Genomic DNA, 21913 nt, shown 5'->3' with positions numbered 1-21913 from the left:
CGTGGCGTTACAAGCAGTTTTTGATCACTAATTTGTGCTCATTACAGCTGCCTGATGAAATGCATTTTGTATTGGACCGTTTGCCAGCGACATTGCTATCGATCCAGTAGATTTGTATGTATTCACTTGCGCTTTTATAATAAATGCTGCTTTTGATTTGATTTGTTTTGATTTGAAGCAGTAAAATGAGAAGAATTGAAGCCCGAGGGGACATGTGCTTCATCCTCTGGAAGAATACCAGCTGAGTGACTTAGCGAGGTAACGCAGATTCTTTTTTTTTTTTTCTGTGAATCCGCCCGCATCTGCAAACTTCTTTCCATGACTGTACTTACACCCCTCGGGCAATTAGTCGTTCCCCGTAACAAGGTATATATATTCCCGCTTTCTTGCTATAGTGGCTAAAGAGCTCGACGTTTCTTGGACGCGTTTTCCAATCATAACCGTTGGCGCCGCTCCAAACGCGTACACGCGGCGGTTAACCTTGCCGTGTCGTCTGCGGGTCGAACGGAGTCTCCTTATAAGGAGGCCGTCGGGGCAGCCGACACAGCGGTGACCGCGCCCTCTGCTAACAATCGCCGATGACGCGCCAATGCGGACGTGTGGCGGTAGGTACTACTACGCTAGAGGATGAGTGTCGCACGGTTCTGCCGAAATGAGGCTACTGCTCCCTTCATCCGGCTGCAACTCTTCCGCAACCGTCTCCTTTGCACCCGCATTGCCAGTGCCGGAGGGCTAGCGAAGATTGAAGCAGTGCACGTACGTCGGGAAATGTTTATGCGAGGGTCGAGGACGCGACGTCAGCGCGCTGGCATTTCGTTGCGTTTGTAGTCGCTGTGATGGGGCATTCACTTACCTGAATTGGTATACGAGGGGTGTTCAGTGCCGGATGCAGTAAGCGTAACGCAGTAATCTGTCAGCTATGTATAGAAGTACAGTCATGGATAAGAGTTTACGGGAGGATAGTTCGGGGGAAAAAAAATCTATTTCTGCGCGGTCAAGTAAACCAGGCTAAAAAATAAATAAAAATCTAAGCTCCGCCTTAAAAGGGTATGACGCGATGGCGTTAATGGGTTAATAATGCCCATATATGCGGAATTGGTCATTCTCGGCTTTCAATTCATAGATTCCTGGGAGTCCTCATACCGTTCCTGGAGCAGTGGCGCAGCATGCGCCACCTCTCACGGCCAATTATTACTTTGACTGCTACCTGCCATGGTGGTCAGTTCGCTCAAATAAAATTCGATGGGCAGTTTGTGATGACGCCACAAAGTCACGCGACCTACGTTGCCGGTTGCTCCTGCCGGACAGAAGCATGAGGCATGCTTTATCCGTATGCTAGAACGAATTTTAGCTGACTGACTGGCAAGGCAGCGCTGAAAAACAGAAATTGTTTACCGCTAATCAGCTTTCCGCGAACTTTACATAATTTGTCAAAATTTTACAGCCCACCAAATCCGCTTTTGAGCCTTGCAATGCGGGCTCGTTTTGCACTGTCACTGCTCCAAATTTCTCGAATGCAGCTGAGATGAAATCTTGTCCACGTCTAGCAGTGTAGGCAGCCCCATCCACACGGTTTGTAAGGAAGCAAACCCTTTGGGCTGCATATTTTGGAGAAAGTCTGTGCGTGCATAATACGCAATTTAAATTCGTGTTCGCTACAAGCAGCTGTGCAATAACTTTGCTTTCACCTGCGCATGTTCAGTATGTTCTTTGCCGTAGCACAGCCAAAGTATATTTCAGTGTGGGTCACACCAGGTGCGATGGAACGGGCTTTGCCGGCACCACCGTCGGCATTATGAAGTGGCTTCACTGCAGAACAAAGGTCTTTCCCAGCGGTCCCAGTTAATCCTGTTCGTCGTAAGGCGCAGCCACGTTACTGCAACAAATTTCTTTTTTGTTCACAATTAACTTACATGCTACTGCAGACATTTTGGTCCAAGAGGGAAGGCCGATAACAGAAAAAGAAAAAAGTGTTTCAATTTATTTGTACAAATAATGTTGAATTTTTAAAAAAATCTCGGTCACGCCATATTTTCTTTCAGCTGCCCTGAACTACATCACTTTTATTTTTATATCCACTACCACACACTAACAGTCCATCGACTTTCACTTGTCTCAGATTACGCATGCTACCCGCATCCATTTCTTTTTTATTTAAACTAAATTCTCAACTCATATTTGATCTCTAACCTCAAAAAGCTTTCTTCAAATCTACCAGGTGACACTGAAACGATATAATATAACGTTACTTCTTTGTTTCTATCAGATGTTAATACGTATTTTCCTTAATGCCGATTTTGTCAGCGTTTCTGATACGTTACAAAAAATCATTGCAGTAATCCCTTTCTAATCTTAACTAAGAATGCAGCCAACTTATATGTAACTTTCGTTAAAATGGTCAGGTCACTTTCAAAGACCGGATTCTCCAATAGTGAGAGCTCACAGGTTCCCTCGACTCTCTGGAAGGGTTACAGTAAAGCACTGCACTACAGCTCAATACAAACAACTCATACACTTAAACCTATCAATCGATAACCTATGGGCTCATATGCTCGTATGCTCAGCCACGAAACAGGGCCATTGTGGATGGAACACAGCGAAAACAAGACGAGCCACAATAGAAGACACAGACGAGCGCTGACTCATACCTAACTTATTTGTCAGAGTTTTAACGCCGTTAAACCGAGTATAACGTATACGAATGCACATGGTTTGGAATTAAATTGACCATTGCCTTAACTTAATTGCCCTCAGAGACAATTCCTTTTAAACTTTCGTACCACGTGACATTCCCCTAACCACATCGCATCCAAGTCATTTCATCTCAAGGGTCAAAGGTCGGAGGTTCAGAGACTCATCACCTTTTCAGGACTGCTAAACGAAAGAGGAAGAAAGCCTTAGGAGCAATGCAAAGGTGGAAAGCAGCTGGTGAGGTTCACGTAACAGAGGATCTCTTGAAGGACGACTTTGCGTGTTTTTGGCAAGCTGTTCTCGCCAGCCCGGACCCGGAATTTAAGTCCCGGGTCACGGCAAGAACCCAGGAGGTCGCCGACAGACTTGAACTGCCGGTCACCTGGAGCGGCTGAGGTAACCCAAGAATATCACCATCCTCTTACTGACAATAAAGTGTTTTCTCTCTCTCTCGTTCTCGACACCACATGCTCCCTGATCTCACAACTTTACTAGATTTGCTTCTGGAGAGACTGTAGCCATGCGGTATCCTTGAAACACCGTCGCTGGGTGATTGAACAGATGACCTTCACATGGCAACTTCCCATACCCTTTCAATGCCGCTCTGAATACGCCTTCTTTTCCTCACCACGGCGTGAGTGCAGACGAAAGTATCCACCATCGTTATCACACGCCACCAAGTGGCAGTCTTTGGAAAGCCAAAGCGAAGCACGAGACAGTAATGCATATATGTGAACAAGAACTCATAGAAAAGTCTTTTCGGTGTCAAAATTCTGGAGTACATATTGTTGTTTTGAGTATCTTCCAAATGTTCACAATATTTCCGGAAAAAAAGGCAGTTTTTCTTCGTTTTCTTCCAGCACTCAGAATATCCAAAAATTTTATCGCCATACCTACAACACTCGAACGTGCCACGAAAAGAGAGAAATACTCAGCAAACGCACGTACAGACTTATCACGCACATTATGCACATGTATAGTCGAAACCGGATAACGAATTCAAAAGCGGCCGGGAAATAGTTGGTTTGGTTGGGTTTATGGGGGTTTAACGTCCCAAAGTGACTCAGGCTATGAGAGACGCCGTAGTGAAGGGTTCCGGGAATTTCGACCCCTTGGGTCGTGGAAGTATTGCCCCCCCCCCCCACTAAAAAAACAAGTTCCCGAGTCCCTGTTTGCTTCTACGTTACAGATAAGCTTATATACAGCCATTTTTATGTATGGAATTATCGATATATCAGCTATTTCCCAAAGCCGCCGCGGTGGCTGAGTGGTTACGGCGCTCGGCTGCTGGCCCGGAAGACGCGGGTTCGATCCCGGCCGCGGCGGTCGAATCTCGATGGAGGCGAAATTCTAGAGGCCCGTGTGCTGTGCGATGTCAGTGCACGTTAAAGAGCCCCAGGTGGTCGAAATTTCCGGAGACCTTCACTACGGCGTCCCTTATAGCCTGAGTCGCTTTGGGACGTTAAACACCCATAAACCAAACAGTCTAGAGGCCAAATTGCCGGGCTAGTTGGTAATGATCCATTCTTGTTGACAGCGCGTTTAAAGCACAGGGACAGAAGAAACACAGAGGACGACGTCACAGGCAACACAGATCTTATGGACAGTCTATAGACAATCTATAGATTTATGACCATACACTTTTAGTAGACTTTTGTCTACAGAAAACCTGTAGGCTATAAGTAGACAAAAATAAAAATCTATAGGAAGACAACAGAGTCTATAAGAAGTCTATAGACTGTCTATAGACTGTTTTTATGAGGGATGCATAACCTGTTTCGTATGAACCGTATCAAAGCCGCAGCGGACGGTGCTTTAGAACCAGCCACTTGCCTGTCATAAGATGTCTAATCTTGTTACCAGTACACTATAAATAGAATAACTGATTAAAATTAAATTGCAGTTGGTTTCTGCAATGCCTTCTGCAGGGAAGCACACCAGGCAAAAGCTGCCACTATTAGTAAGTTAGGTTGGCTTCACCGCACGACAGATACGTGGCGCGAAAAATGAGCAGTTGAGACCCAAGGCCAGGTGCCCAAGGCCGCGCAGCCCACGTGCTTCCGCGCTCGAAAAGTGGACGAAGAGCGCAGCCGTTAGAAACGCCATTTGCACCGATCGATGGCAGATGTCGGGGCTAGCAAAAAACTTTTCCTTCCTTTTTACTATTATTTTTAATAAACCACTACCACCACCACCACGGCACGCGGCGCGATACTCTTAACCGCGTAACCTCTATCGTAACCTTTATCGGTCTTGAAACTTTATCGTCGACATATACACGGCTGTCCTATTTTAAGTTTTCATTCTTTTGCAAGCTTTAAAGGTTACATACCTGTTCGCAGAGGTCACAACTGACATTTAAAGGTATATGGCACCTGAATACCTCAAGCGGTGACCTTCATAGCTGATCGAGTGAGCATCGTATATGGATTGACTGGCTGAATTGAAGTTTGATATACTGTACGCTACTTTACTATACTTTTACGCAGGGTTTTCAAGGGGACAACCTGTGAGTTCAGTATAGCCAACAATTCGAGATATCCAGTTCGATATATCCAAGCTCGACCGACTGCAATATAGATAGATAGAACAAACGATAGGAACACCGATAGAAAGACAGAAACACAGATAGAATATGGAAAGACAAGAAACATATTTCGTTCGAGAAATCTCCGCGCGCTTCAGGGCGAAGTTCCTTGCAGGTGGTCGGTATACAGACACAAGGCCGGGAGCGTACCGCAACCTCGGGCTCCACGCATTTGAAATGACGTAATGAGCCGGGGATATTTACGATTTGACTGCGCTCTGGAGGCGCGACGTTTGCAGCTTCGCGTAACTGTTATGGCGTAGGGCTGTAGCTCCGTTACCTTCGCGCGACTCGCTGCAAGCAATGCCGTAATCACCGCAGCGCGTCGTTATTGTTCCTCGCGTGGGCGAGGTGCGCACTGATAGGCTTAACGGGGCAGCAAAAGAAGCGGAACGACAATTGTGCGCGACGCTTGAACACGGAACCACCGACAGCTCTCTAAATGTAACGACAGACGTTCGCAGATTGAATTCGCGGGAGATAGAGGTACTTTTAATGGGGCCCCACGTTGGGCGCCAAATAGATGACGTGGTCGCAAAGGCAATTGAATATAGTGCCGATAATGCTGTTGCGCCTGTATCCTCATATTGGTTTGTTAGTTTTTTTTACAGCGAAGCTGTTAGCGGCTCGGTGCAGTCGTGAGCATAGGCGTAACACATCACGTGACCAGAGGGATCATGTGGACGGCGACGTCATCGTCACGTGACTGGCAGTGAGGATCTGTCCGAGCGCACACAGCACAAATGTTAGTGGAGTGCCTCCATTGGGTTGCTGATTGCGAATGGAGAAAAAATTGGCTGAGGTTCAACCCGGCTGCACTTATAGGAAACGAGCGAAAGCTTGGTTGTTCATGGTTTTACAGGGCTACGCATGGTTAAGCATGATCACACGGATACACATTAGGCGATGCGAATCTCAGTCTTAAAGGTCAATGGTCAAAGGTCAAGTAACCATTGGTCATCGGTCACATGATTGCTGGTCATTAGCTATCACCATACCGTACAGGCATATCGCGGTTATGCGCAGCAAGACACATAGTCATACACTGCTAGTCTTGGGGCGAGTGATTCGACCTTGCTCGGGCTTCAAGGTCAAACGCGCAAAGCCATGGAAAACTGAGTTGTACCTAGAACAGTAGAACCTTCGCTCTAAAAAAAAACTGCTTTAAAAATGTAATCGAAGCGGCTTTTTTTTTTTACGACACCATACGGCATAGGTACCGCGTAATCTTTTCAGACCAACCATGAAAACGCGAGAAGGCGTTGACTGTCACTGTAGTTTTGGTACACTGATAACTAAGATTCCCCTCTATCGATAAACACAATGAGCCATTGGAATCAGCCCCTGTCCGGATAATCTATTCAGTAAGTTTCGTGCTGGCAAACGAATGCATCCAGTGATCTGACCGCGTCACGTGATATTGGCTGACCAATGACTGAAGGCGGGGCGCAGACACTCCCCTATCGACGACTTGTGTAAACCTGAAAATTATTGCAAACTCCGAAAGATCTTTAGGTAAACGTATAACAAGCGACGTTTGCTGCATGCGAGCTCGATGATTGCTCGATGAAATAAATCCGTTAAATTGAAGCAAGTCCGTCGACCATGACGGAATGACCTCATACCGGACGATAAAAGTTCCCGTACCGAAAAGTTCCCGCAGAAGAAAGACGTCAGCGACGTTCAGTATACGACCCTGTCCCAATGATTTCAGCAGCGCTGTCCCTTGGCCCCATTTAGGGGTGCTCGACCTGTATTAATAATTAATAATTGTTTTTTTGGGGAAAGGAAATGGCGCAGTATCTGTCTCATATATCGTTGGACACCTGAACCGCGCCGTTAGGGAAGGGATAAGGGAGGGAGTGAAAGAAGAAAGGAAGAAGGAGGTGCCGTAGTGGAGGGCTCCGGAATAATTTCGGCCACCTGGGGATCTTTAACGTGCACTGACATCGCACAGCACACGGGCGCCTTAGCGTTTTTTCTCCATAAAAACGCAGCCGCCGCGGTCGGGTTCGAGCCCGGGAACTCCGGATCAGTAGTCGAGCGCCCTAACCACTGAGCCACCGCGGCTGGTGTCCACCTGCATTCCATCAGCGGTTTATGTCCCAACAGTGTCTTGTATAAGTGGAACAACTACAAGTCCACGTTGATCACAACAAAAACGAAGTTTACAAAGCTTCGCAAACTTATATCTAAATCACGTCACCAAGAGCGTACTGCCACAAGACCCACTGTCGTCTGCAGAGCCTGCGCGCACAGTCAGGTGCTGCCTATGAAGTCTGTAGCGCAGTGCATCCAGCTGATATCCAAACTGCGGTGAAAGCTTCGCGCAGTGACCGTGAATCCATGCTATCGTCGCATACACTCATCCACGATATAGCCGCCCCCGCAGGTGCGGCGCTGTTGCACGAACTTCGTTCGCAGACGACACCAGTCAGTCAGCGCGGAAAGGCAGCAGATGGCGCCACATGTGCTGTTTTTTTTCTTTAGAGTTTGTTCTAATAGCAAGAGAAAATATGAAGCGGAGCGAGACTTCTAGTCGCCAAGTAAGAACGGCAAAAAAAACGCGACTCTTGATCTACGACTAGGAGCAGCCTGGAGTGGGATCACGTCTCGGCATTGTGGGACCGCAGAAAAGAGCAAAAAATGCCCGCGAAAGCAGACGCACACAAAGTGAGAAGAGACCCTTCCCCGTTGAGAGCGCGAAGTCTCCGAGAGGGCGTCGCTGGCGAAGCGTATATTCTGAGCTCGAGTAGGGTGGAAAGGGAATTCGGCAGCGAAGGAAAGGGACCGTCACCGTTGGTGGGGAGGGGTGGGGCTCTGTAGGTAGCAAAGAGTTACGATCAGGGCGCAAGGCCGGAAAAAAACATAACCGTAGCATCGTGGCTGGCGGTGCCCTCGAACAAAGATGATGTGCTTTTCCAAAGAACGTTATGTGGAGCGCTCCCAGTAACACTTTATATCGCGACCTCCTCCCCCCATTCCCTCCCAGGCTCGTGCCATAAAGGGCTTTTCGCGGAAATAAGAGGACAGAGCGGCTACTTTGAAACCGAGGTGTCGCAGCGGGTGTTGTAGGCAGAAAGACGGCAGACGCGTCGCTCCATTCAGCGGTGTCGCTTCCTTTGGCTGGTCTCACATTTCTACCCGGCGTGACGTGCGGGAGAGGGCGGCGAAGAGGTGGAGAACGGGTGTCTTCTTCGCTTTTTTTTGTGCCCTCGCCGAACGGCCGACGACTTCTTCTGTTAGGCCTAACCGGGAGCAGGGCCCCGTGACGTCTGCTGGAGGAGGTGACCAGGAGAGTTAGGGCGGTCGCCTCTTGGATTCCAGGTACGTGAGATCTTTATGCCCATCTCTGTAGCCTAAAAAAAGAGAAAAAAAGAAGAAAATCTCAGTGTGATATCCCAGCAAGAACATCGAGCTTAGATCGTATGCGACGTGGAAGCGTTCCGTCTGCGACCGCTTAGCGGTGTGCTGCAGTAGAGAGAACTAAAGAGAGAACAATACCTGCATTGCAAGCGTGCCTAATGTGTTTGCGAAGATTAGGGGTGGCCACCTGTTGAACAGGTATCCCGACGTAGATTTGACAGGTGTCTGCTTACACTCCTGAGGTTGAGGCAGCAGGCAGAGGTCGCATGCACCACCACTGCTACAGCTGTAGCTTTGGTTTGAGTTGTGGAGCCTCTGCAGTTGTTTTCTTTTGTATGTAAATAACAACGCTTGTCGGCAGTTTCAGTGGTTTTATTTAGCCAATGGGGCATTTTATTTGACTTTTATTCGTGACAATCTACAACACAGTACATATGCTGGGCTGCCAAAGCCCCACAAGGGCTTGAGCTGCAGCTCTCGGCAGACGGGTGCTGTCTGTAAGCAAGGTGCAGAGGGTGAGTCACGAAGTTCAGGACTGTATTTTCTGAAACCAGGGGTACGAACTGAGTGCTGCGCTGCTAGTTAGTAGTCGTGTGGCTCAACACATTAAGTAGCTCTGTAAACCCTCCTAGTTCCAGATCCAGGTAACCAGCGCTAATGGCAAGGCAGTTCGTAGTATCATATCGCTTGCAAAAATCTCATTTCTTGCTATGCTTCCGTGTGTATTCTGTATTACTATGCCAGGTTAGGAATCTATCATTAGTGTCTCTTCAGTGCCTTTCGCCCAACGCCACATTTGATGCTGTTGAGAAAGTTATCTTGGCGTAGCAAGACGGAAACCAGAAGCGAAGTCTGATTTTCGACCATGACTCTTAGGTCAAAAGTACCTGTAGAAACACTATGTGTAACATCTATTAAGTGCTTGCATGGTTCATGGGTACAAGAGCCGCAAACACACCTGCTGACAGTAGACGTCGCATATGGCTGTAAAAGTTGCCTTCTTAGACCTCTCTGCTAACCATCAATCCTTGCTGGAGTTCATACTTAGGAAAGTGAGAGTAGCGCAAAACGGGACAAAGGGACAGAGAAAGACAGACACAACACAGGCCCCCCTTTGTCCCGTTTTGCGCTACTCTCACTTTCCATGGATCACCGTTACCGACTCGCCCAAGTTTCTACCCTTGTGAGTTCATACTTAATTCGTAAAAGCTTCGTATGTCATCAATTGTCTGTACACTTGCACGGATGTCAAAAGCTACGGAAAAGTTTCCACTGTTCTTCGAATACGCGGGTTTCCTTCGTGTTCATGACGGGCTTGATACTGGCTTTTCTTACGACGGATGTAGAATGTAAAGTGCCCGCGTGTAGACATACTTAGCTGCATGCCAAACAATCCAAGCTGACTGAAACTAATGGAGAGGTCGCGACTTTAACTACTTTTTGTGATGTGCTTTTAAGAATTCATCCACAAATTTGACACCAGCTGAGGGATTAAGCATTGCCTTTTGTTTTGTTTGGCACAGCGGAGACAATATGGCTGCGTCACAACATGCGTCACAACGAACAATAAATGTTTTTATGTTCACCCGTGTTTAGCGCAAGCCGGCAAGCCGCAGTCGCGAAAATAACCCAGTCGAAATAGACGACACAATCGTGCCGAAAACACGACAAAATTCGTGTTGCCGTAACGGCATATTTTTCTGTAGTAGTGAAGTATTTTTATGTAGCAACGCAGTATTTTCTGTACTTCTCTCTCCACGACAAAAGGAAGCGCCTTATTACAGAAAATTCTGTTATTACTGAAAAATTTTCGTTGTTACTGCAAGTCCATATCCCAAAACGCTGCAAAAAATCTGTTGTAACGACACAAATTTTCTGTTGTGTTTCTGTTTAGGGCTCGTCGTTTTTAGTTATTTTTTATAGTTTTGACAGTCTGCAATGCTAGAACAGTTGTTTGATTTAAAAAACACAGGAATCTGGGTTTTAAAAATGTGGCGGGGATACCGACGCGCGCACCTAATTAAAAAGAGACAGAAACAGAGCAGCTAGTCTACCAATATGATCATTTGCTAATTGTAATGAAATTCGAAGAGTGGAATGACCAAATTCGAATGAGTGTCAATTGTCATTTTTGTAAAGCATACAAGTGACACAGATTTTTTTAAAGCACACAAGGGACACAACGTGACCATCAGTGTGACAATCAGCGTGATAGGACACAGCCATCAAACTTGTTTATGTTGTTCCGAATGCCCAACCTTCCCATCTACGGTATCAGATCAAGAAATGCTTGTACTGTACACCGTAAACCAAATACTGCGAGCATCGAGCTGCAATTATCTGTTGTCAGAAAGAGCATGTTACTTCATACCACGTAGCATGCTAATGCATAAAAATATGCTGAGAGACCCCCCCCCCCCCCCCCCCCCCCCCCCCCAAGTAACACGTCCACCCAAAGATCGTCAGAGTGGTGTCTTTTCAAAGTACACCCTTGGGAGGAACACATGGGTGTTTTCATCATGAAGTTCTCTCGACACTTGAACTGAGTCTGTAGTGTAAGGGAGTGATTTGGTGTTAAAGTCCGCTTATTAGTGATAAGTGGCTTACAGTGTAAACCAGTGTATAGAAACTGCACAGGACCCTTTTGTTAACAGACGAAACTATTTTTTTTTTATTTCTTATTGCCCGTCTGCAGTCGCAGACAAGCAATAAAATCTGATAAATCGAGTCTCATTGCAACCACTCGATGATTACGACTATGCGACACTACGCAATTACTGGGTCATGCAGTCGTCGGCTTCAGACCAGCGCCTCAATTCACAGCGCATCGGCCTAATCAAACGCGCTTCACAAGCATACGTCTGCGCTAGCTCGAAACACAAAACCCTGCACTGAATCGGGGAAGCGTTCATCCCGCAGGCGGCCGGCTCGTGCACGTATTTCGTTTCACAGAACTCGACTGAATAGAATCCCCCCCCCCCCCCCCGCAATTTCAGAGCAGAGACACTTGTGTTTTTTATTATTTTTTTTTGCAGCGCATCCTTTGGCTGTTTCTCTTCCATTGACAAATCTTCGTCTGTCACGCGCGCATTCAACTGACGCAGACGTCGAAGAGAGCGGCCAAGCAGACGACCGAAAGGGCGCCGCCATGCGGACGACTCTTCAGTTCTCCTTTCTGCCGCTGCTGGTGATCGCGGCGCTGGTGCCCGCCGGAGAAGCTAAATTGGAGGAAGTGAAGAGGGCCTGCGTCGAAGGTGAGACATGATTCAACGCCTTAAGCCTCCTAGCTACAATAAGCAGGGAAAAGAACTACACCCTTAGGGGCGTGACACTGGTTAAGGCACCCGTTGTACACCCTTATTTTTGTTGTTTGTTTGGAAACGGGTGCGCGTAGCACGCCGACACCATTATAACACCCAGGCACCCTGCACTGTAAACAAGAATCAACCCTAATGGTAGCTTAAATATTCGGCGTTACCCTTTAAGCTTCATATGCTTAGGTATATCCTTCTCCTTATAACTCCCATTTTAAAAGTAGTTTCTTGGTCTCAGTGCGCCCCAAGTCCCCAATGTAGTAGAAGAAACACCATTTTGCGCCATCCGCCCCGCCACCTAGCGTCTCGTCTGCTTCTGGTCAGTCGTCTGATAATGGCGGTGAGTGACGACCCTTTGGTCACCATCGTCGCTGGATCTCTGCTCACTTCTGCTCGTTCACGGGCGCCTACCGCGGTACAAGATACCGGCTTGTAGCCGTTTTCCGCCACAGTAAGCTACATAATTGAACTACTGTTGTGAAGGCTCCAGTGCTCCAACCTTCCTTTGTTAGTGTCGCCACTCCGTTAGAGCCCCCTCTTAGGCCTAATTCTCACAGCTTTTTTTTCAGTGTGGTTCCCGTGGTGTGTTGCAGCAGGTTATAGTGCGTTCCATGGACATGGAACTGTGACAGAACATAGTTTCAACTCCGAGCTCTAGATTGAGCTGATGAGGCTACATTTTCCCCCAGTGATATTGAAAAGCCAAGCCTTAAAGAAGTGAATATGTAAGCAAACACTGCCGTACCAAACTACCTTCACGGGTGTTTTCATTTTGAACTTGTTCTGCTCTGGTTTTTAGTCAAATATAGCGTGGTGCATCATCGTGAAAACTACTCGCGACTCCTTTTCAGTTTTTAACTATTGATTTTAATGTTACATCGCTTTAGCTACGATCACAGACAACCAAACGAGCTCGTAAAGCAAAAGCAGACGACTCCTGCCGCCTACGCCTCCGCTGCGCTTGCAGACGGCGAAAAGAACGCGTGACGCGGGGTCACATTAGGGTAGCGCAGTGTCCCAAGTTGGGTTGCCGGCGGCCCCCGCAGCTAATGCCTGTTTCCGCCGATTTCAGTGCCGTAAGAATAAGCCTGAGTGAAGATAAACATGACTCCATTTTTGGGCTACACTTCTGTGGATAGTAAAAAATTACTCCCTTGTACACTCCTAAGTACCTTCCTTGTATAAGGGAGGAAATAAAATACTCCATTAATATTGAGTAAGTAAAACCTCCTTTTGGGTGTGCGCTAGAAGACAAGCCATTTACTCCCATTTGGGTGTTGTTTTTTTTGTCATCAGTGTACAGAGTTGTACACATGCAAGACTGTCGCAACTTTATTGGGTGCAAGGGTGCGCAAGGGTGTTGGGGTGCTCTTAGACTTTGTGAACATTTGTGTTGTTCATAAATCGTGCGTCTAATGTCATGCCAGATATTCCAGCCTTACACAAACGAAAACTGTAGGTTGGATGTTGCTGTGAGTTTATCGCGTTCAACGAACGTCGTGCTGTGCGGCAGGGTGCGTTTTACTGCAGGCAAAAGGCGCCCAAGTTAAACTTTCAGGGACTTGTTTTCCGGCTTCTATAGCCCTAAACTCTTACAAACGGTTCCAGTAACACCCACGATCCTTTATCTGATCATCCCGCAGACGCATCTAGACGGCACCTTTTTGAAAATGGAGAACTCGAATTTCTCAACAATTTTTACTCTCTCTGCTTTTATCTCAAAATGGTCCAACTATGTTTATCTTGGGCGATCATGGCACCCATGAAAAGCTTACGGTCAGTACGGAAAGTCGTGAAAAGAGCAGAAGTGATCATCGATCTTTGAAACTTTTGCAGCGAAAGCTGTTACACCTTTGGTTTAGCTCTGCAGCCCTGTATTCACGCCAGGAATTTAGAGCGTCAGCAGTAAGACCTTAATTACTAAGTAAATTAATTTAGTTCAATAGCCGCCACCTTCCACGATTGGTAGGTAGCAAAGTGGATGGAGGAAAATCCCTCTCTCCACGTTTACAACAGGCAGAGGGCAATTCTTATAAAAAATGGTCTATAGACAGTCTATGTACTTCTTATAGACTATATTGCCTTACTATAGATATTTCTTTCTGGCACTTTATTTTTCTGCCCAACTAATCTCTGCATATTCAGTCTTTAGACTGCCTATAGAAAAGTCTACTAAAAGTGTATGGCCATAAATCTACAGAGTCTATAGACTGTCTATTATAGGATTTGTATTGACTATAGACTATTCTCTAGGATTTGTCTATAGACAGTATATAGACCTTAAGGATAGAAGTATATGGACAGTCTATAGACTCTCTAGAAAATTTTCTAAGGAAAGTGCGATAGAGAAAAGAGAGAGAGGGTGGGATTTCATGAAAGCAGCTGAGGGACTTAAAAGGATCTTCGACGTAACAAACAAGGTGCAAACGCAAAGATAACAGGCACGAGGCAGCGACGAAGAAAATAACACGGCCACGTCTGCATTAAGACCGACGGATAGTCTGGATATGTCCATCTAAGAATTCTACCTCTTTCCTTAGTAAAGATGGTGAACTAACGTAGTTGTCCCCCCTTTTGGTGACGTATAGAATGCCTCAATAACCTCTCTGTCCGTTTTTGTTTTTGCCTTCGATAGGAATTTTGTTTCTTCCAAGGAAGGTAAACAGCTCTTGCTGTCGCAGCTCTTGCAGTGCAAAGGTAGATTGCTGCCTGTACTGGTGCGCATGGATCGCTCATATTTCGAAGCGCGCTCATTAAATCAGTGCCCAGTTTGTTTTATGTATGACCGGCCACACGACAGAGGTATTTCCTTCATAACATCGAACATGCATTTAGTGAGCTTGCTCTGATTATTTTTTTTTTCGTGAACTGGATTCCTTTCTTGCTTCAGTCAGTATATAGTGGACACACTTTCTTGAGTTTGCAGGGCGCTGAAAAGAAGACGCGAATCTCATGTCTCTCTGCAACCTTCTTAATGTTGTGGGATAGACAATGAGAATGTGGCATGACAAGTGGTGGTTCTTGGTCTGAGCGTTGCTCTTCCCTTTTTGAAGCTTTCAGCTTTTACGCGATAGCCTGTACAGTTGGTTCGGTCGTCGGCGTAGTCGGCACTGCGTGTCGGAAATAATCGGGGGCTGCTTAAAAAAAATCGTATCTTGGTAATTTGTGGTTCTAGTGACTGATGACTGATTGGTGTGTGTGATAGGCGATGACGAGTTAACGAAATCATTGTAATTAACAGATTAATTAAATAAATAAAAATTGAAAAAAAGACTCAAAGGTGTAAACATTCTCAATCCAACGCTTGATGATGGTAATTAAAAATTTACAATGTGTAACTGATCAATTAATTATTTAAAACAATTGAAAAAATGAAAACTTCGTTCAAAGGCGACCCGCCGCGATGGCTCAGTGGTTAGGGCGCTCGACTACTGATCCGGAGTTCCCGGGTTCGAACCCGACCGCAGCGGCTCCGTTTTTATGGAGGCAAAACGCTAAGTCGCCCGTGTGCTGCGAGATGTCAGCGCACGTTAAAGATCCCCAGGTGGTCGACATTATTCCGGAGCCCTCCACTACGGCACCTCTTCTTCCTTACTTCTTTCACTCCCTCCTTTATCCCTTCCCTTACGGCGCGGTTCAGCTGTCCAACGATATATGAGACAGATACAGCGCCATTTCCTTTCCCCAAAAACCAATTATTATTATATATTATATTCAAAGGCGCCAAACCACTCAGAATGGAAAACCTAACCCACTACGCCATCGCGTCATACCCTTAAGGTGGAGATCAAGTTTTGAAGCAGCTGTAGGCTTTCGCATGTGCTGCGAATTAGGTGAATTAGAAGACGCTCGACGTGAATATGAAAAGTAGAAGACGCTGTGTGTGCACAGAGTTTCTGTAGGGCAGAGAAGCAACTAGACACGATGGTGATGCCTCGTTTCACTAGTTTTTAATGCGCACTCTTGTAAGGCAAAATACTCGTGTTCGGCTTTGTATTACATACGACCAACAAACGACGGCACCGGTTGACTGTATAATTTCAGGTCTAAAAACTAGATGTGGTTATCCTTTGTCATTTAATGGGTAAAATTCAAACCTTGGCCCTCAGAGGAGAAGGTGTTAAGAATATTAGTGGCAACACTGTCAAGGCCATTGTTAAAAGACTTGTCTAAAATTTAGTAGAAAGATGACTGACGCAACCAGGTTACTTTTTGAAGAACACGACGTTTCGGGACCGGCTCGGTGCCTTCTTCACGGTGTGACTACGGGCGAGGCGCAGCTTGGTTTTTTAAGCCCTCGTTTTGAATACTTCCCGGTGAGTGGCCGCAAACCATGGACGTGAGAAGAGGGAAGTGTCCCCAGGGAGCGATTAACATTCTTCCGTGTCTGTTAGATGTGCCACGACTCGAGTAGAAGCCTCCTGCGCGGGTTAATTAGCTTCGGTTTCCAGTACAATAGTGCCGTCAAAGTCAATTCGGTGGTCTATGCCTCGCAGTGTTCGGCAGCAGCTAAAAAGTCGTCGACACAGTGAAACACATGTAACACAGGGTGCTTCGAAAGCTGCTTGGACGCGACAGCGCGCAAAAGAGCTCGTGTCGTAGAAAATCCGGCGTTGGCGTCGTCGTTGACCGTGACCGAAAAGTCCACGAAAAATCCCCAGAGAAGCAACCTAGGAGGTAGGCGGGCCACGTAGGACAAGTGACCTTGTGGCGCCCCCACAGCCTTCCCACCTGGTCGCGACAAACTGCGCATCGTCACATGTGGTAGTTAAATTAATGATTGATAGCGAAGAGGTTGCTGGGAAGAGCTACCAGGGTCGCACAAGCCCGACCGACGGCAGCACCTGTCATCGCAGGGCACTCGCGTATCGCTTAAGCGCTGCTTCATTGCGCCAGGAATGGTATGAGGACTCCGAGGGATCTATGCATGTTAAGTAGAGCATTACCAATACTGCATATATGTGGGAATTAACGCATTAGTTATCGCGCCTTACCCTTAAGGCGGAGCCCAAGTGTTCCCTCCGATTCTTTTGTAAGCGTCTATTGAAAAGAGCCATAAAAATATCAGACAGACCGGGAGTGAGGGAGGAGCCGATGCAAATAGCAGACTTTTGTACTTTAAAGTCCACATATTTATTATTGCGTAAATAGTCTGTTGTGTATATTACCTCTCCCCCTATCCTCTTTTCCTGTCCCCTCAACTATTTCATATCATCTCTCCATTCTGCCTGCTATCATTTACTTTCGCTGCCCCAGCTCAGGTGCTTCAGTATCGACGGCAGATGCCGGGGCTAGCAAAAATCTTTTACTTCCTTGTTCATTATTATTTTCACAAACCACTTAAAACTACTCATACATAAAAGCGCCCGCCGCAAAGGGTGGAAGTTCTGCGGTTTGTGTGTGCGTCTTTGTGTCTTTTATCGTCCTGTCTTCTTCGTGTACTTTTACATTTGCCGAAAGCCGGTACCTAATTTTCTTCTCTCTTTTTGAATACACAAATGACGCACGTCCTGGACATGAACGCATATCTTTTCTCGTCTCGTGCGTAACGCATACGTATGTATTTCTCCCTGCATTCATATGTCTAGACGGCAGGGTCGGAGGTGGTTATAAAAATTAAATAATGGTAACGGCCGTCTCCAAGCTCCAGACAATAGAATTAGTTCATACGCTGGCGGAGCGGACATCGCGGGCTCCCGCCCACGTTCGCGGCAGCTTTCAAGCGAACCTCTTGTACGGCACAAAACACTTATACGTCAAGCGCGTTTTTCTCATCAGTCGGAGGGAATTTTATAGGAACCAAGATTTCCCTCCTTGAACGCTACCCCACAATTTTTGTTCGTCTGACGCTTTAAACAACATCTTCATTTCAGTTTTTATTGCCGCTTTGCGCTTAAAGTGAGACGGCAGTTGAATATCAGAAATTTTGACTTGTCTTATTGATTACTAAAGGAATAGCCACGCACTTTCTCTTGACGGCTTACGCGCTGCACTCAATCAACTTTTTTGTTTTGTTTTGTGCGCCGTTACTACAACAACCATTCCTTGTACAAGGTACCACTACAGCGGTATGCATAAATGTTGGTTCATATAAAATAGAAAGACGAGTGCACCATTTCGAGCAGGTCATTTTTTTTCCTTGAGAAGCAGCTGTTGGAATTTCATCTTAGGCTGTATATTTCTAACAAATAATTCACAGCCTCAATCAAACTTCATATTTCATCAGTCGTTGGAGCAGAATGAACCCTTCGTTTTGATTGAACCAACTTTCACGCATTTCTGCCCAGCCTCCGATAAGAAGACTGTATCTAAGAGGGTGAAGTCCGCACCCATGTCACCATGTGCTTGTCAAGAGTGAGGGCCGCTGTCATTGTGTGCAGACACTCAAAGTTCGTCTACACAGCGTTCTTCTTCAACACACTATATGGCCAATACTTTAAGACGAACCGAGTGAAGAGTATTATCATGGACAGCTATAATATTATTCGTGCATTCTCAATAAAAAATGGCGGGCATTCGAAGTGACGTCCTTTCATAGTCCGCAGTACGTGTGAGCGAAAAAAGTGCTCGGAAGAAAAGAAAGCACTCAACAGACGAGAAATCCAAATATGCGAGCCACCGAAGAAGCAATAATTAGAAGAAATAGAATTACGAAAATGCGGGACTATCCGAGCGTCGCGCTCCCACCTCTGGCGTTATTACTAACACATGTCGCCTTATTTACGTATACAAGCACAGCCATCATACGTTAAAAAAACTAGCGCCAGTTGACGCTTTTGTCGCCCTGGAAAAGTTCCAAGGCTCGTTTGTTGTCATTCTATTCAGGAACCATAACTAAAAAAAAAAAGTTTTCCAGGTGCTTATGGACGTGAGGAACTCTCTCTCTCTCCCTCTACGCGTCAACTCAATCTTTTGCATTTGCGAGCAGGGATCGACCATTTTCTTACTTCCATAAAGCGCCGTATACCGTGCCGGTTTAAACCGCGTACACCCAGCGACTGGCGCTTTTTGAGGCCGCGAAACCTTCTAGGATATTCTTTCTTAATCTTCATTTACGGCCGCTTATAATTTAAAAATGTGACAAAACCCATCACGGCTCCGGGGGTAGGGCACGCTTTTCAGAGAACGCGGGCGCCGATAAATAAAATTCCGCCTAGTCCTTTATTTGCCTTTTTTTTTTTGAGGAATTCGCCTCGCGCCTTGGGTTACGGTGCATAGAGTGTGTGTATGTACTGCAAAAATATTCTCGTTCACGACTCGCTCGATAAGGGACGTTTATGGTGTGACCCGATTTTTGTAGCCTGTCAAGACACCGCCTGCACTCTGGTAAAATAAAATAAACAGGCGTCTTTGTAGCAGCTGCTAGAAAGCTGCCTCACATAACCCGCCGCGGTGGCTCAGTGGTTAGGGCGCTCGGCTGCTGATCCGGAGTTCCCGGATTCGAACCCGACCGCGGCGGCTGCGTTTTTATGGAGGAAAAACGCTAAGGCGCCCGTGTGCTGTGCGATGTCAGTGCACGTTAAAGATCGCCAGGTGGTCGAAATTATTCCGGAGCCCTCCACTACGGCACCTCTTCCTTTCTTCTTTCAGTCCCTCCTTTATCCCTTCCCCTACGGTGTCCAACAACATATGAGAAAGATACTGCGCCATTTCCTTCCCCCCAAAACCAATTATTATTATTATCATTATCAGCCAGTCAGGATAGGGCAGTCAACAGCCGCACCGAATGCACCAAATTTGGTAAATTCCCACGAGATGGCGCCAGGATTCTAATCGGTTTAAAAACTGCCGCACCGAATGCGCAAAAGTTGGGTAAATTCCTACGAGATGGCGCCATAATTCTCGTGGATTAAAAACTGCTATGCACATGGCTGTGCATATATGATCGTTTTCCGTAAAGCAAAATTCAGATCAGGGCGAATCGGAGATTAAGATAGATGCTTAGGTAAGGATAGAAGAACAGATTAGCGCAATGTATTTAAATACTGTATTAAGAGTTATTCGCTGGGTCACAACTGACACCACGCGCTCGATTTAAATGGCTACCACTAAATAACCATCCATCTGTGTATACAACCCTCCCAGAAACAAAGGCAATGGACTCCCACACTTGTTGATAAACACAGTAAAGCTGGCTGCTAGGGCTCAACTATTAATTGTGGGAGACTTCAACGCTCAACACCCAGCATGGGGATATACCAAAGCAACTCCGAAAGGGAACCTGCTCTGGCAAATCATACAGTCACTAGGGCTCACAATGCTAAACAACCCGAGCGACCACACACGCATGGGTAACAGTGTATGTGTAGACACATCCCCAGACTTATCCCTCTCTAAAAACGTCAAGGACGCAAAGTGGGTCAACACCGGGCAAAACCTTGGCAGTGATCACTTCGTCCTTAGCATCACGTTCCCCACGACAAAACTTAAAAACAAAGCAAAAGAAATACGAACCACGGATTGGGACAAGTTCAGGCAACTTCGCGACAAAACAGCTCCAAAGGAGATCTCTAACCTTAGCGCCTGGGTTATCTCCCTGAATGAGGATGTCAGCTCCACTAGCGTTGTGGTGCCAGTTGAGAGGGAGGAGCAGATTGCAGACTCAAAACTGTTACACCTGTGGCAGGCACAAAAAGGCCTCCAAAAACGCTGGAAGCAGCAAAAACACAACAAGCGACTACGCAAAAGGATCGCTGAAATCGAGAGGCGAATCGAGGAACATACACTTACTCTCCAAACACAACAATGGAACCAAATATGTGAAAGCGTCAATGAACAGCTCGGAAATAAGAAGACATGGCATCTTCTAAGACACCTGCTCGATCCAGAACAAACACGTCCCGTGCAACAAAGTCAACTGTACAGACTCATACATAAATATGAGGGTACAACTGAAGACCTAATCAAAGAGCTAGCAGAACGTTATCTAAACACGGATGATAGTACCACACAACCAGACTACCGGGGGACTCCTAATCCAAATTTAGACGCAGACATCACAGACGCAGAGGTCTGGTACGCAATTGGAAAACTGCGGACAACATCTGCGGCAGGACCAGACAAAGTTACAAATAAGACTCTCAGGAACTTAGACGCAACGTCGATCGCGGCGGTTACAGACCTTATGAACAAATACTGGCATGCAGGCAACATACCACCAGAGTGGAAACACGCGAAAATCACTTTTATTCCTAAAGCGGGTAAGAAACTCAACACTGAGAATCTACGGCCAATTTCATTAACATCATGCCTAGGCAAACTCATGGAGCATGTCATCCTCAATAGGCTCCAAAACTATGCGGAGGACATGAACCTCCTACCTGAAACAATGTTAGGATTCAGGGCCCAACTATCTACCCAGGACATTCTCTTGCAGCTTAACAAGGACATAATTGAAGCTGACGAGGGAACAGGAACGAAAGCAATATTGGGTTTAGACCTTGTTAAAGCTTTCGACAACGTCACCCACAAAGCCATCTTGACAAACTTGTCAGAAATCAACCCCGGAGAAAGGACGTCCAACTACATCCGATCCTTCCTCACTAACAGAACAGCAGTGATAACGGTCGGAACAATAGAGTCTGCCCCAATCAAACTAGGAAGTAAAGGAACGCCACAGGGCTCCGTCCTGTCCCCTTTCCTTTTTAACCTCTCCCTCATCAAAATTCCCCCCAAACTGGCACAAATACCAGACCTACATCACACGTTCTATGCAGATGACATCACACTTTGGGTAACCAAAGGATGCGAAGGCTACATAGAAGACACACTCCAAGCAGCAGTGGACATCATCGAGGCATGCGCATGGGATTCCGGCCTCACTTGTTCTGAGCAAAAATCTGAACTCTTCGTGATCCGTCGTAAACAAAGAGGTAGGCGTACCACGACATCCCCCCCGCAAATAAACGTCTATGTTAATGGACGATCTGTCAAAGAGGTACAGACCATGAGAATA

The 21913-nt window shown here is 46.4% G+C and overlaps 1 protein-coding gene across 3 annotated transcripts in view; it reads left to right on the top strand.

Moving 5' to 3' along the window:
- Positions 1–8146: 8146 nt before the first annotated feature.
- LOC144101415 (uncharacterized) overlaps positions 8147–21913 on the top strand; it is a 28001-nt gene continuing 14234 nt past the window's right edge. The window contains exons 1-3 of one of the 3 annotated variants that reach the window (XM_077634571.1): positions 8147–8605; positions 11749–11898; positions 21675–21830. In XM_077634571.1, the coding sequence (XP_077490697.1) occupies positions 11793–11898; positions 21675–21830 (262 nt within the window). In that variant the 5' untranslated portion in view covers positions 8147–8605; positions 11749–11792. Of the gene's footprint in view, positions 8606–11679; positions 11899–21674; positions 21831–21913 lie in introns of those variants that run through there. The other 2 variants (XM_077634573.1, XM_077634572.1) reach the window with 2 other exon arrangements.

This window comes from Amblyomma americanum, chromosome 8, assembly GCF_052857255.1.
Source record: "Amblyomma americanum isolate KBUSLIRL-KWMA chromosome 8, ASM5285725v1, whole genome shotgun sequence".
In the NCBI taxonomy this organism is placed as follows: Eukaryota; Metazoa; Arthropoda; class Arachnida; order Ixodida; family Ixodidae; genus Amblyomma; species Amblyomma americanum.
This window is presented reverse-complemented; position numbering and strand designations above follow the sequence as displayed.